At 36.5% G+C, this 15744-nt stretch overlaps 1 protein-coding gene across 1 annotated transcript in view; it reads right to left on the bottom strand.

Moving 5' to 3' along the window:
* The window catches only part of Wwc2 (WW and C2 domain containing 2), a 221013-nt gene that overhangs the window by 66400 nt on the left and 138869 nt on the right, over nucleotides 1–15744 (bottom strand). The window contains exons 5-8 of the mRNA XM_047549990.1: nucleotides 9731–9810; nucleotides 4580–4709; nucleotides 1107–1253; nucleotides 9–82 (exon numbers count right to left, since the gene is read on the bottom strand). Of these exons, the coding sequence (XP_047405946.1) occupies nucleotides 9–82; nucleotides 1107–1253; nucleotides 4580–4709; nucleotides 9731–9810 (431 nt within the window). The remainder of the gene's footprint in view (nucleotides 1–8; nucleotides 83–1106; nucleotides 1254–4579; nucleotides 4710–9730; nucleotides 9811–15744) is intronic.

The following is a 15744-nucleotide window of genomic DNA, read 5'->3' as shown; positions in this document are numbered from 1 at the left end:
GTTCTTACCTTCTTTTAGCTTCTTCATACTGTAGGCTTAGCCTGACCTTTTCAGCTAAATTCGATCTACTTCTTGCTCCGATCTAGTAAAACAAAAGGAAAAAAGTCAATTAACTCTGCTAATGAATGAAGAAAACTGCTTTTGTTCTTACGAAGTACAAATAATTGAAAAGCTCCAGAAAATGGTACTGCAATGGGAAAGTACCAGTTTAAAAAGGCACTTACTTTATACTCTCAGTAGGGGCAAAACATTTCTTTTAATTCAAGCTTGTTTGTTTTTCAGACTTTCATATCACTTTCTCCACACATTAAATTCAAGACAAAAATATCAGGTAAATGTGTCTGGTAGCTTAAGATATTATGAAGGGATATGGGTCAATAAAAATTTATGAACTGGAACCGATTTCTTTGCCTTTATGAGCCAAAATTTCCATCACTTAGCTTTCAACTGTCTAAAATATAAACTAAATAACCTCAAAACTTAATTTTTAAATAGGTTTTAAGTCCTACTATTTTACTTTCATAGCACATACTTCAAAAAAGTATAAGGAATACAAAAATAACCAGCAACTTATAGAAAAGTAAATACCTTCTAATGGCATTCTAAAAGTGAAAAGGCAAAGTAGTTAATAACATTCAAGGCACATTAAACATTACCAAAGCCAGTTACAAATCAAATATTAAACACTTTAAGACAATCAACTTCCAATTTATAAAAATAAGTTTTCAAGGTAGTTTCAAAAGGTATATATCTCTGTTTCTCTTTGGCCTTACTGTTCATTTGAAATGACCTAAATTTCCAAGACTCTGAACTTACTAGGAAAAAGTTCAATTTTCATGTATCTCTACGTTTTCAACAGTGTCACTAAAAAAAGTAGCCTGAAAAGGTTTGAACAAAGTTACTCAAATGGACAATTCTTGATATGCTTGGCACCTTGACAGAAAAGACAGCGATTTTTTAAACCAATCTTAGAAGAATGAAATACTGAATGCACACAGTTGGAATGTAACCCACATGTGTAGCTCCTGCTCCAATTCACCATCTATAATTGTTATTAAGGTCCACCAAGGATGACACTGGGGCAAGCAACGGCACAGGTAACTTACATCTCCAGAAATGCTTGTTTGTGACCCAGCATCAAGGGTCTGTCTGGAGAGAGAAAAATGAGAATTCACAGAACTGGATCTCAAATCTGGCTCAGATCTGCCAATGTTCTGATCCAAATGAAACCGCTCCTGCAGCTTAGCAAGACTCTGTCCAAGAAACACAAAGTATTTCATAAAACTTAACATGTGAGAGGGCAAACTTTCCCTACTAGATAAAATTAAATTGAGAGAGCTGATCTTAATGGAAAGAAAAAAAATTACCTTATTTTAGGTCTTTTAACCATTTTATTATTTTAAAAATAAGAGTAAAATATAATTTTGCGCACACACACACACACACACCACTTTGGAAGTATATGAGAAGATTTGTAAGAAAACTGTCTTCCTTTTCCCAAGACAGCATTTTCCTGTGAATAACAGTATCTCTACATCTAACACACACATTTCTTAAGTTAAAACTTTATTTAAAAGTCTGTATTTCAATATGGCTTCAGTGTGTCCACCCACCCCAAAAGAACATATACTAGAAGCTTGGTCCTCACTGTGACAATGATCAGAAACAGAGGAACCGTTAAGAGGTGGGGTCAGTGCAAGGTATTTAGGTCACTGGGAGTATCATGTTTATAAGGGATTAATATAGTTTTTGAAGTATCCTTGTTAGTCTCCAAAAGGATGAACTGTAAAAGGAGTCCCCTCAATCTCTCTGACTCACAGTCTTGTCAGATTATCTCTTCTTCCTGCCAGGAGGTCCTCCTGCAATGAGGCCTTTACCTGAAACTCAACTGATGGGGCCACGCAATCTTGGATTTTCAGCTTCAAACTGTAAGCTAAATAAGTCTTTTTTCTTTATAAAGTACCCAATTGCTGGTGTTTTGTTACAGCAATAGTAAACAAACTTATACAGAATCACTCAAAGTAACAGAAATTATGGAAACAAAATATTTATAATGTAATCTTTCATTTTACATATAGAAGATAACTTCTGTCTTAGAAGACTTCTACAACTGTGCCATCAACTTACATTAATGTTAAGAGATTAGAAAACTGAGGCCTAGAAGTTGCTAAGGAGTAGCCCAGGCCTAAGCTGAGCGTCATCTATGTGTCCACTGTATGGCACTACGTATGGTGGTTAAGGTTGGTTTACTAAAGTGAATAATCAAAAGTGATGGTACCTGCTATTGGTACTCAGGTCTAACATACTGGGTTTACTTTAGAGGGAGGATATACACAAATAAAAATACAAAAAAAGGAAAATCTTATTTAATTTGCTTTTTAAGACCCTACAGCAACAGTAATAAAAATGGCAAGAAACTACTATCATAAATTGCAAGAGTCAGCATTTAATCCTGATAAAAGAATTTTCTAAGGACAGAAATATAAGGAATCTGGTACCTAACATTTTCAATTTTCTTCCCAAGGGATATTTATAGAAAATGTAAATTTAAGAGGAATAGAACTTATATGGACCCATCAAATAATACATTAGAGAAAAGAACAAAGAAACTTTTGATTTTGGGCAAGTCTCTTGTTTTTCCATCTGCAAACTGAAAACATGAGTGTTTTTCAATCTTATCTGTGATAACAATACACTCAATCAACACAGCCACCATCACAAGGGTGTGTCTAAATATGTTTTCAGTCTTAGAAAAGATAGTCAAAAATAAAATCAGAGTACATCACCAGTATCAAGAGCAAGCATATTTCTGTGAAATTTGTTTTAAGTGTGAACATGTGTGTAGTGATAGGTACAATCACTTGTATGTCATTGGGTTTTGAGGTAAAATATATTTCTTCCTATACTCAAAGAATCTGAAAGTCACAGAAAATATCTAATATCCCTTCCAGCTCTATTGTTGATTTCTATATCTACTAATTAATTATTCTATATTCTTTAGTAATTGAAAGGAATTTAATCCTTTTATTTAATCTGGCCCATGTAAGAATCCAAAGTTGATGGGGAAAAAAAAATCAAAGATGAACTAAAATTGTTCAATTATAAGGTTCCAATGTAAATCTGTTCAAGTTCCATTAACTTCTTTTAAAATAGGAATCACTGTGTACATTTCTGAATCTACTAATTTAATCATAGCATAATTATGGAACAAAAACAAAATACAAGTCAAGTCTTATATGTTATACATGTTTTAAAATCATGTATTTTGGAGCAAGACTGCTCAGAACCCTAGTCCTGTTACCATTTATATGACTTTAAATAACTTTTTAAATTTTTCTGTGCTACAATTTCTTTGTCTATAAGCTAAGGATAATGATATCTTCAGGAGTTGTTGTGAGGATTATGTGAACTATTTACATGAAAGGCAGTTAGAAGAGTATAGGGCATAAATTCAGTATTTATAAGTATTTGTTGTTATCACCATTATATTTTTTACTAGATCTCTTACAAGTTATTTCAAGATTCCTCAAATGCAAAACTATAGAAATCCAAGAATATTTATTTATATTCAACTAACACTTTGAAAACCAACATGAAGTTGAATATAGTATTTAAATGTAGAGGTTCTATTAAGAATGTAAATACCACCACTGGCTCTAACATTTTCCCAAAGACATAGACTAAATTCTTCCTTGGTTAGGTAAAGAACTCCCAAGTTCTTAAGTGTTTATGATAATTATGGTATGGAGGGAAAAGAATGGGAGGAACATAGACATTCTTAGAAAAAAACTTGACCATACCTGATAAGTACAGATATATATATTAAAAAAAAAAAAAATATATATATATATATATATGTGTGTGTGTGTGTGTGTGTGTGTGTGTGTGTGTGTGTATGTGGTGCTGGGGATTGAACCCAGGACCTTGTGCTTGCAAGGCAAGCACTCTACCAACTGAGCTATATCCCTAGCCTCCAGATATTCAGAATATTGATCAATGAATGACTGTTTTGTTTTTTCTATACAATGAGGTTGGATCATTGGGAGTTGAAAAATATAGGCTGAAAACTACAAAGAAACAACAAAAGGACCTACGACCAGAAGCAGCTTTCCTGGGGTAACTGTATTGGTAACCCCTAGCTGGGTCAATATTCCCCACCCAACCCTGGGCTGGAAAGAAGTTGTTCTAAGCTACTCACATAGCCCCACCTCAAAAGGCATGACAGGTGTCATACCCTTTAGGTATCCTGACTAAGGATCACTCATTCAGAGAATCTTGCTCATTTGGATCTCACATGGAGTTTTCAGTGAGTTTCAGGCATGAAACTCCTCAAATGGGCTCTGGGTTCCACTACCCACCAACTCAAAGGATATTCAAGACCTGCCTTCAATTAAGCATATAAGAAGTCCAGAACAACCTGTCCTCCTCCACAGCAACTGAGCTGCCTCAGAGTCTATAAAAATCTTCCACAGGGCCCATGCAGTACAAATAGGGTAGAGGTAATGGATGATGGCCATCCAGACTCTGCCTTGGTGAGTTCCTCAGAAGCTACAGATTGACTCAAAATGTTATAACATACCTGCATCAGATCTTGTTTTTCTTTTTCTCCTGAGCTAATTGCCTTTCTGATAGATTTCAGTTCAGTTAGAATGGCTTTGGCTTCACTAAGTTCATACCCACTCTGGCCTCCAGACATTTTTTTATCGATTCTGTTAAAAGGGGAAAAAAAAAAAAGAATACAAAGAAAAAAATTCAAATGCCATGGTATAAGTTAAATGACCAGTAGGAGTCAGTTTTGTAGTCTCTTGGTTGGTTAGCAATTTTACTTCAGGACTCTGTACAATGGGATCATCCTTTCAAGCTGATTATGTCTCCTCCATTCCTTTTAATCATGTCCAATTTAAGATTTCTCCCATTCCCCACCTCACATCTAGTCCATTTCTAATTAGTTTGCGGCTCAAACATGTATTTTTATCTGCAGTCTGTTTGGATGATCCCACTGCTGACTAAACCTAACCCTTATCACACACTGATCCTCACCTCCACTGTGAGGGTAAAGGACAGAGGTACATGACACAGCAGAAGACAGAAATGTCTATAAGTGGCCACCTAAATTATATACCATAATATCTGTGCAAAATCTAGCACAGTACCATCAGTCTGAAAGGCACTTAATAAATACTTATTTATCTAGTGAGTATCCTACAATATTTGGATTTATATAAAAAAGTATTTATTCTATTTTTACCAAAGTTATTTTAAAAAGTAGAGAAAAATGGCTTTACTTTGCTGAATGAGTTCAAATTTAGGAATAAGACAGAAGAATAGATGTGTTCATTTGTCAACTCATATTGAATAAACAGCTCTTTGATGAACTAATTTATTATCCCTGCAGATCTGCTTATCAAGTGTCTTACAATCTACATCATCATCATCTTGGGTTAGAGGATTTCATGTAACCTAATTCTTTGTGTTTGAAGGACACAACCAAAGTACCCAATTCTGTTCAAAAATAGTTGAACATTCTCTTTATGACCATTCTTCTGGTTCTGCCCCCAGCTACAATGTTGTCCTGGATTTGTTAAAAATACAACTTGAATTTTATATGTGGGGCTGTGCCTTTGCCCCATCAGCCACCAGGTCTATACGTGTTCTCAAACATGTTCTTGGTCTTATCCATGGACTCTCCAGAGAAACAGCACCTACTAAATCAGAGAAAATGGATTCTGGTCTCATTTGGTTTAAAATATTTAATCATTAATATGTACTTTCTACGTGAAAGGTATAATCTGGAAAAAAAAGTCATCTTAATCATTCTGTCAAACAAAGTTAATTCAAACAGAAATAGTTAGTAGATAGCATATTTCTCCAAGTCCTACTTTAGTAAATAGTTTATGCTACTGAACAAGCAATTGAAGTCTTTAAAAACCTAATAAACTTGATCATGAAGTCATTTCATAATAAAGTACAACAAATGAAGTCACAGAATTAAACACACCAATACACACAAGATATTTAGGGTGGAAAGGGACCCTAGAGATCCCCTTGTCATACATGTCAAATGAAGAAACTAAGACCAGAAAATTTATGTAAATTTAGCCCCTAAACCACATAAACACTTAGCTTGTAGGACAACTATCCTGAAAGGACAGGCACTAGCTTAAGGCTCTTATGACTATTTAGAATATTTGAAGAGAACAGTGAAGTATTTTAAATATTAGTTAATTCCATTTATTTGGGTTGAGATGTATCACTGAAATTTTTGGTTCCTCTAAGTATAATAATGTCCACCAACTTAGATGAGGCAAAATATTATTAAACAAAATAAAACTTCAAGCATACTACTTTTTAAACTAAAAATAAACAAAACCCAGAAACTCTGAGATTTCATGAAAAAGCTAGAAATAAAGTTGTCTGAAAGTATCAAGGTGAATTTCCAAAACCCAAGTAATTTCTTCCTACTTGTGTAAAATCCTTCAAATGTAATGGTAATACACATTTTTAATTCAGAAATAAATTTCATCATTTGAAAATAAAAGCAGATAAGCTGGTTTTAGAAATAAACTATAATACTTAGGAATAAAAGCAGAACTAGTTTAGGCTGCTAATTTAAATTTCTGAGACACTTAAACAGATGGAAATTTCTTGGTTGTCTATCGCTCCAGAGTGGTAAATGTGAAAAATAAGAGATTTCATTTGGCATTCCCAATGGAGCCTTTGGCCTTCCTCTCCCTTTCTTTTGCCTCCTTTGAACCTCTTTATTTTACTTCAAATGTTGCTTTATTCCCTTTATTTCCATATTCCTTTTTCTCCTCCACTTTTCATTTCCCACCTTTTCTGTCTTTTGACCTGACTGTAAAATAAAATAAAATATGAACTGACTTGCTGGCCTCTCCCCGCCCCCTTCTTTTCCTGTTGCAGTGCTGGAGACTAAACCCATGGTCTTGTACGAGTTGGGCAAGTACTGTACCACTGAACTATGCCTCAGCCCTGTGCAGGATTGTAACACAAAGTGCTATGCTCTTTTGTTCTTGAGAAGAACCTTTTTGTTTTTTAGTTAGTTTTTGTTTGTTTGTTTGTTTTGGTTTTGTGTAAAATTAATTTTTACTCTGTAGCTGAGTCTTTTTTGGGACAGAAGAGATTTTCCTTTGTATGCCTTTTCTGGAAAATGAATATACTATCAGAGTCAAATTTTCACAGAATCTTTATATGCTTTTTGCTTGATGAATGCTTCATCACTTGCCATTTTCCAATTCCAAATGCACACTGAAAGTGGCAAAATATACACATCTTCCTGGTACCTTTCTACACATAACCTACACTGACTGCCAAAGTCAAATCTGAGGCTACAAAATGAATGAGTAACATGCAGAATAAACAATTATTTATTCAACCAGCATAAAGCTATTGTTATAAGTGGAATGCAAGTTATATTCTAACTCCAAATGTAACAAAAATATTCTATTTTATTGTGAATAAATGAAAAATTACAAAAGTATGAAATGAAAATCTACTTAAATCTTTTCCTGAAATGTACCTTTTGTTGCAGTCACAAATAAAAGTCCCTTTCTCTCTCTCTCTCTCTCTTTTTTTTTTTTTTTTTTTTTTTTTTTTTTTGGTGCTGCTGGGGATTGAACTCAGGGCCTTGTGCATGGGAGGTAAGCACTCTACCACCTGAGCTATATTCCCAGCCCATAAAAATCCCTTTTTAAGTATCAGGAATGTGGTTTCTTAAAAAAAAAGTTTGATCTTTGGGTTCAATCAATTCTCATTCAATATTTTAGTAGTATAGCAGGTAACATTTGAATGAAAACAGTTTTATTATGTCATAGTTAATATCAACAGGAGAGGTCTCTGATGTTAGATATCATATCTTTCTGTTCTTAGTTCAAGGGATTAGAATCATTCCAAGAGAATGCCTGAATTTCTACAACAAATGTCTATTGTTTTCTTGTGGAATGTTATTGACAGATTCTTAAACATGCCTTAGATTCCTATAAAAATTGCTTGCAAGCAAACTGCTTTGAAACAATACAGCATTGTCAAATTAATATAATAAAAACAGCAAGTTTGGTTAACCTTTAATCCTGAGTGGTGACATGAATTATAATTTCATGTCTTAAAAATGTTTAACATACAGCTAAACATTTTGTGGCATTCTGCAAAGTTTGTTTTCTCTTCTCACTACATACAAAGTCCTGCTTAATATTGATACACAACTACTGTTTAACACATTTATGTCATTCTAGGTCTGCTGGGTTTTTAGGGGAGCTCTGCAGTCAGCTGAGGTCCCTAGAACATGGTTATCCTTGAGAACACTCTATATTCTTGAGATCTCACAGAATATACCTGAGATGGAGATAGAAACAGGTATTTCTTAAGAATTCCCCAGATTATTCTAATATGCAGTCAGATCTGAGAAACATTAGGACAGAAGCATCTGAATGAATACCAGTATCATGATTATGTGAGGCAAGTAGGCAAACAAGAGCCATAAAACCTAATTTCTTAAACTAAAGTCATGTGCCTAGCTGGTGGTCAACACTAGTGACTGGGCATCCCAAGATACAACTCATCGAACATATAGAATAGTCAGTGTGTATTTGTCTGGCCAATAACACATGATCTTTAATGGGGGTTAATGTCTTGCTGTCCTGAACTGTCCCAAATCTCTTAAGAGCAGAAAGCAGAGTAGGATTTCCCAGTCAAAAGAAAGAGAGCTGAGTACTTTCCACAGAGAAGGCTCCTGAGAACAGTTTTGCATTCCTGAGGTGCTGCTGAGGGAGATCCTGGAAGAAAATGAAACCTGCCAGAACATAAACTTGACCAAGGAAATACCTAGAAATACGGTACCACAACTGGTGGCACCAAACCTGTGCCATGCAGGAAAGACATAAAAAGCAGCTCAATGTCTTCCAGGGGTAACACCTTTGATCCTCTCTGTGGTCATGCAGCTGTGGAAACCACAGGCTTCTTTCCTTTCATGAGAGACCGCTGGGATGGGGCAGAGAGGAGAGGGACCACCTCAGGTGTGCCTGTCACAGTTTGTTTGGGATTGACCTCATTAGCAGGGAGAATAGGGGTTTCCAATGGCTGGGAATGGGATAGGGATTTCCAGAACTTGCTATCCTCTATCATTAACATTTTCTTTTAACATGACCCATCCTAAAACTCTTTCGACGACCCACCAGATTTCAGAACTGAAATGGAAAGGACAGAAGGAAGCAGGAAATGAGCAACTCTGAGCTCTTTGCAGAACCCTAACTTGCTCGTGCTCCCTTGCCATCAGTCAGGATTAGACTCTCAGTCATCTCTGGGACTGACTGAGAGGCATAGAGATGCCCCCAAGAGCAGCTGCAGGCTCAAAGGGAGTCAAGTAGGTCTCTAGTGCTTAGTCTCTAGTGCAGAATATTAAAAGGTGCTTTCCACGCCTATTTTCTTAGCTTCTTAGAGGCTGACAGGGGCCCAGGAGACAAAGTTAAGTTCCAGTTTGTTTTTTTATATCTCCAATGATCAACAAAAGCTTCAGACATTTTCAAAGTGTATAGATTTTTCCCAAGTTTTTTGTTGTTAGTTGATTGGTTTTTTTGTGTTTTTGGTACAGAGCTTTGCACATTTAACTTTCGGTTTCTTTGAGAAATCTTTTAAGTAATCTGTACTTCTATTTTCTTTGTATTAGTTAGGGAGTTTGAATTATTGTAAAGTCAATTTCAGTATTTTTTATACTCACTGCTGCAATGTTTCAAAGCCTTGTTCTTTATAGAGCAGTTCTTGCTTCATCTGTGAGAGTTCTCTCTTGAGTTTTTTTACCTTTTATGAGAAATCAATGTAAATATTAATGTTCATAAATAATTAGCAACATAGCACATTATTTTTAAATACACTCAATTAGTAAACCATTAAACACAGGGCCATTATTTTAAGTAACATCCACTTTCCCAGTTTTTACTCCACATAAATTCTATGGAAGGTACATTAATATGTTTAAATTGCCAATGATGTATAAAATTACTGCTTTGCTCTCAATAAGCAACATTTCAACAAGCTAGGCATCATCATGGATTTTGATTTGTGGTACAGAGTCAATAAGAGACAGAGTCAGAACTTTCAGAAGTGGGATCTTCAACTTTTAGTCTTCTCTTCATTTCCTTCATTCCCTGTGCCTGGGAACCACTGGTCACTCTGTTTCTCAAACATTCCAAGCAATGCTCCTGTGGGTGCTATCCCCTCTGCCTAGAAGGCTCTGCCCCAGGGTTCCAGTGGCTGACTCCATCTTGTCACTCCGCAGTTAGTTCAAACATTACCTTTTTATTAGGATTTCAATAACCATTCTAGTCATGCCATTACTCTTATTTAATTCAGAGTTGTTTTCAACAGCTAAAAATTTCTGTGTATGTATTTATTTTCTGTCCTTCATGGGAAAGTAAACTACATCACATCAGCTATATTTTAAGCATTTAGAAGGATACCAGGCAACATTAGGGGATCAATACTGTTGTCACACTGATTAAAAAAAAAAAGTTCCTGCTGTCAAATACATTCTTTGGCAATAACAATACTAAAATTTGATGAATTAGAAAAAAAAAGCACATGACTGGTTTGGTCATGAACAAAGGTCTTCATGTAAGAGTCAGAAACTCATTACCACATATTAAGTTATAACTAAGCTGTAAGCACATTCTGTTGCACAGTATTTTAATGTGCTTTTGAACTTTCATTTCAATTTATGTCACTCATTCCATAAATTTATTGACTCTCCACTCTGCTATGTGTCAGGTCCTGGGCTTGGCATATGAACAAAGCACACAAGGTCCCTGCCCCCCAGAGACCTTATAGAACCATGGAGAAGCCAGATAATCCCACCCAACAAAATAAATCTTACAAATTATTAGAAATGCTATGCTGGAAAAGTTCAGATACATCAAGATATACAAGGGAGAAATGGACCTAAAGTCCAAGGTATTGGATAGAGCCTGTTCTGGAAATGATGTTTAAGTTGAGAGGGAGGGTTTATAGGGTTCGCTTGGTGGGAAAGAGGTCTCATCAAATCTCTGGAATTTAAAGAATGTTATAGTTGCTGGATTATAAAAGGGAGAGTTGACGTGAGGCAAGACTGCAGAAGGCCTCATTATATATAATCTTGTAGCATGTTGAATATTTCAAAAAGGGGCCATGATAACCTGCACTATGGGGTGACGTGTAGGGAAAAACTACAGTCAAGACCAGAGGAGGCTGAAATAAATCAATAGGACTTGATAATGGACTCCTTGTGGTGGTGAAGGAGAAGTATCAAAGATCACTTTCAGGATTCTGGCTTGGCAATTGGGTGGATGAAAGGTGCTTTCCCGGAGTGGGACCAAATTTGAGGAGACTTCAAAGGTAACTGCAGCTGGGCACAGAAGCCCATGGCTGTAATCCCAGCAGCTTAGGAGGCTGCAGTAGGAGGATGGTAAGTTCAATTCCAGCCTCAGTGACTTAGCAAGACCCAATTTCAAAATTTAAAAAAAAAAAAAAAAAAAAGAAAGAAAGAAAGTAGGTAGGACTGGGGATGTGGGTCAGTGGTTAAGTGACCCTGAGTTCAATCCCTAGTACCCCAAAAAAAGGCAAGTGGAATGTGTGAAACTTGATGTTCAGAAGAAGCATCTGAACTAAAGACAAAATCAAGACTCACGGACACAAAGATGGTATTTCAGAAGCATGAGAATAAATGAGATCATCTAGATAGAGTATTACTGAAAAAGAAGAGAGCTTAGGAACAAGCCCAAGCACTTTCATTATTCAGAAGTCTGTTAGAAGAGACAATCTGTGAAGTAGTGGCAAGAGAAGTAGGAAGAAAATAGGAGAGCATCATAGAATATAAGGGAAAAAGAAACTAGGCATATTGAGGAACAAAATAAGAAGGACAAGAGCTGTATAATACTCATGTTGGCATATCTTAAAGCACAGTACTTTGGATAAAGTAGAATATTCAATAACTGAATATTAACAATAATCTGCTGTGTTTATCTGAATATTTAACAGTTTGTGCCCTGAGGATTTATAATTTATTTGGGAAAAGAAAACAATTATATTTCAAGGTTCAACTTCAAAATACAAAGAGAAACATAAACAATGCTATTGGAATTCAAAGGAGGAAGGGCTTACTTATGGCCTGAGGATGAGGGCTGACCTCATGGAGAAGAAGGTATCTGAACTGGACTCTGAAGATGATATGATTATAATACTGATGAAGAGCAATGAGTTCATTCATAGTATATCATAAATAATATTTCAGCTTTTAACATTAGATTATTACCATGTCAAAGGAGTCATGGGCAATCAATAGCTCATTCCATACATACTTCTATTTCTGATGGCATTCTCAAGTGCTTTTTGTTAAAGACTGTAATACTTTTAACTTAAAAATAAAAATTAATCCAACAATCAATAGCAACTCAAACAGCTGGGCTGAAACCTGTCTGTACCTCTGAAAACACAGTTGATAAAAAAACAATGGTGACATTGGGACCACTTAGAAAAGCTGAATTAGAACAATTAGTATATCTCATTGACACAAAGGAGCATTCTACTTACAATCATTTGGACTGTGATGACAGAGTAATTTAGATTTTTTGAAATTATTTAAAACATTCTATATCTTGAAGAGATATAGCACTCCCACGTTCACAGCACCATGATCTGCAATAGCCAAGATGTAAAAATGACCTAAATGGCCATTGACAGATGAATAAGGAAAATATAACCACAATGAAATATATTATTCAGTCTTTATTTTAAAAAGAAAAAAAGAAAAGGAAGAGGAGGAAACACTGTTGTGATATGTGACCACATGGATGAGAACTGAGGACATTATATTAAGTGAAATAAGCCAGTCACAGAAGGACAAATACTGCAAGCTTCCACTTATATAAAATACCTAAAATAGTCACAATGACAAAAAAACAGAAAGAAGAATGGTTTGCCACAGACTGGGAGGTGGGACAGTGAGGAGCTGCTGTTGAATGGACAAGTTTCACTTATGCAAGATGAGTAATTTCTTGAGATCCACTGAGAAATATTGCACCTATGATAATAATATTGTACTGTATACTTAAAATCTGTTAAGAAGGTGAATCTTTTTAAGTACCATAATAAAATGAGAATTAAATTTTAAAAAAAAATTGAAAGTTAACTTTTGATAAACTCTCCTCAGTTCAGGTGATGTACTGTATCTTGGGTGACAATGACAGAAAACTAAACTGTGCTTTCTTTTCTTTGCCATTATTTAGTTTACCTAAAGTTGGCTGTAAGCTACCATTTTTATTTGGGGACATCTTTTTAGTGTTTTTCCTGAATGATTCTTAGCTCTCAAATATTAATGTTGCATTTAAATTTTGTTAACTATAAAAAAAATCACTCTCATACTAACAAATGTAAACATATTATTTCCAACTAAACATTATTTCTAATTGGTTTAGTTTGGAGAGGTATTAAGTAGCAGTCCAACAATCTTTCTTCCCTGGAACCATGTGACATCATTAGCTATTGGAGGAGGATCAATGCTTCTGGTCTTCCCTACTCAGATCCACCCCCAAGTAGGACACAGAATGTAAGAGCAAACGTCTCTAGCTCACAGGTACAGAACTGATTAAATTAATGCTGCTTTGCAAACTTAACACAATGCAGGCTCTACTAGGAACCAATAATGAGAAGTAAATTCATGAACAGTTTTATGTATTCTAGGCATTGTGCTAAATAAAAATAACTTTTGTTCAATCCTCACAACTACTGTTAGACAAAGTTTTAATTATTATTTTATATATGAGGAATCATGGACCTAAAAAGAAAAAAAAGTGTGTAACCTGCTGAAGGTTACACTGTCACTAAGCACCAAAGACCAGTCTTGAACCCATGATATTTTTTAATTCCTTTAATGTTTTAGCTATTAATGTCATGATAATATATGTAATGTGAAAGACAAACCAAAATTGTAGCAAAATCACCTACATAAAATCTATACCCCATTTTCCACCTTAGAAGCTACATTATTCCTATATCCCACCACTACTGAAGACGATTTAGCCCACAAGCCCTAGAGTCTGTTTTCTCTCATGTACTAAACTTTCTGCAGCTGCTACTTCTATGAAATCAAATCTCACAACCCAAAGTACTAAATTGGAGGCAAGAGGCCCATGACTTTTTGCACATGTCCTGCTTTCTAAACTGACTATGCTAAAGCAACTGACATTTTCAATGGATTCCAAAGTTATTTCTGAAAGCTAGGACGATGCTGTGATTAAATGTGCTAAGTATGACTAGAGATCACAGAGTTTCTTACTATCTCCTACAATCTGAGTGCTGTAAGTTTTATTTCAAAAGAAGGAGAAAGAAGAAGACAACAATGAAGAAAAGTAAATTCCAAAACCTGTAGACCTTAGAGAGATCACAAGACAGGCAGATTGCATAAGTTTGCCCTTAAAGGGAACTTTGCAACATTAAAGATATAATGAGCAAAATGGTATTTTACTAATGATTACCTTCTCTTCTCACTATTACTCCATTGTCTTCCTGGGAGCTCCTCTTGCAAGCCAATAAAGGGCAACTGTCAACCTGCTCCTGTTGGAAATCTTTCACAAAATACGACTTCCACCTTTCTAAAATTCTCACCATTCTGCCTTATCACTAAAGTCACCTTTAAGTACAATGAGAAATCAGTTCCAGATAGTCACAAGATTAAGCATAAAATACTTTTAAACTTAACTGAAAATCAGAAAAAATAGAACCATTTATGATTGTTCTAAATGCCACAACCATTTATGATGACTAATAAGTGATTTCTGTCATCAGAAACAAGAAGATTGGAATTTAACTTTTAACAATAAGAATGAAATAAGAGCCAATGAGAAAAATTACATGAAACATTTCGGAAATATACTCTATCAAGATACAAATAATAGATTAAAATGTGAGATCAATGCTAGATGTCTATAAAAACATAAAATAGGAGGCCGCCCAGCACAGCGCTTGGACTCTGAGCAACCCACCAGGGCTCCGGTGGCTGCCCAGAGGAGGAGGTGCGAGGCAAGCTGTTTGGACTCAGAGAAACGGCTCCTGAACACCGGGAGCCTGCCCGGAGGAGGAGGAGGAGCGTGGCGGGTTGCTTGAACTTGGAGCAGCCGCATCAGGGCTACGGGCGGCTGTCCAGAGGAGAAGCTGCGCGGCGAGCTGTTTGGACTCAGAGCAACCACTACTGAACATGAGGGGAGGGGGGCTGCCTGGAGGAGGAGGAGGAGTGCGGTGGGTCACTTGGACTCCGAGTGACTGTACCAGGGGTATGGGCGGTTCTCGGGAGGAGGAGGTGCGCAGTGGGTTGCTTGGACTCCTAGAGACCGCACTGGAATACCAGGTGGCTACCCGGAGAAAGAGGAGTGACTGTACGGGACTCCAGGTGGCTGCTCAGAGGAGGGGCCGCATAGCCAGGCGATTAGGTGCAGAGCAGGGTCCCAGGACCTAAGCGGCTTCTTGGTGGAAGAGCCGCACAGAGACAAGCTGAGGGGCGGAGCGAAGTTTCCAAGACTGCGGGCAGCTTCTCTGAGGAGGGGTAGCCTAAGGAGACTCTTCAGTGAAGGGTGAAGCTCCCAGACCCAGGAGTAGGTCCGGGCCCCTGGGAACGTTGCAGAGGAAGGCAGCCCAGCCCAGGAGGTAGTTGTGGATTGAGGGGAACCTCTAGGACGGAAACCAGCGAAACCTCCCCACCGGGTGAGT

This window comes from Sciurus carolinensis, chromosome 4 (genome assembly GCF_902686445.1).
Source record: "Sciurus carolinensis chromosome 4, mSciCar1.2, whole genome shotgun sequence".
Taxonomy (NCBI): Eukaryota; Metazoa; Chordata; class Mammalia; order Rodentia; family Sciuridae; genus Sciurus; species Sciurus carolinensis.
The sequence above is the reverse complement of the archived record's forward strand: the minus strand, read 5'-3'. Positions and strand labels throughout refer to the sequence as shown.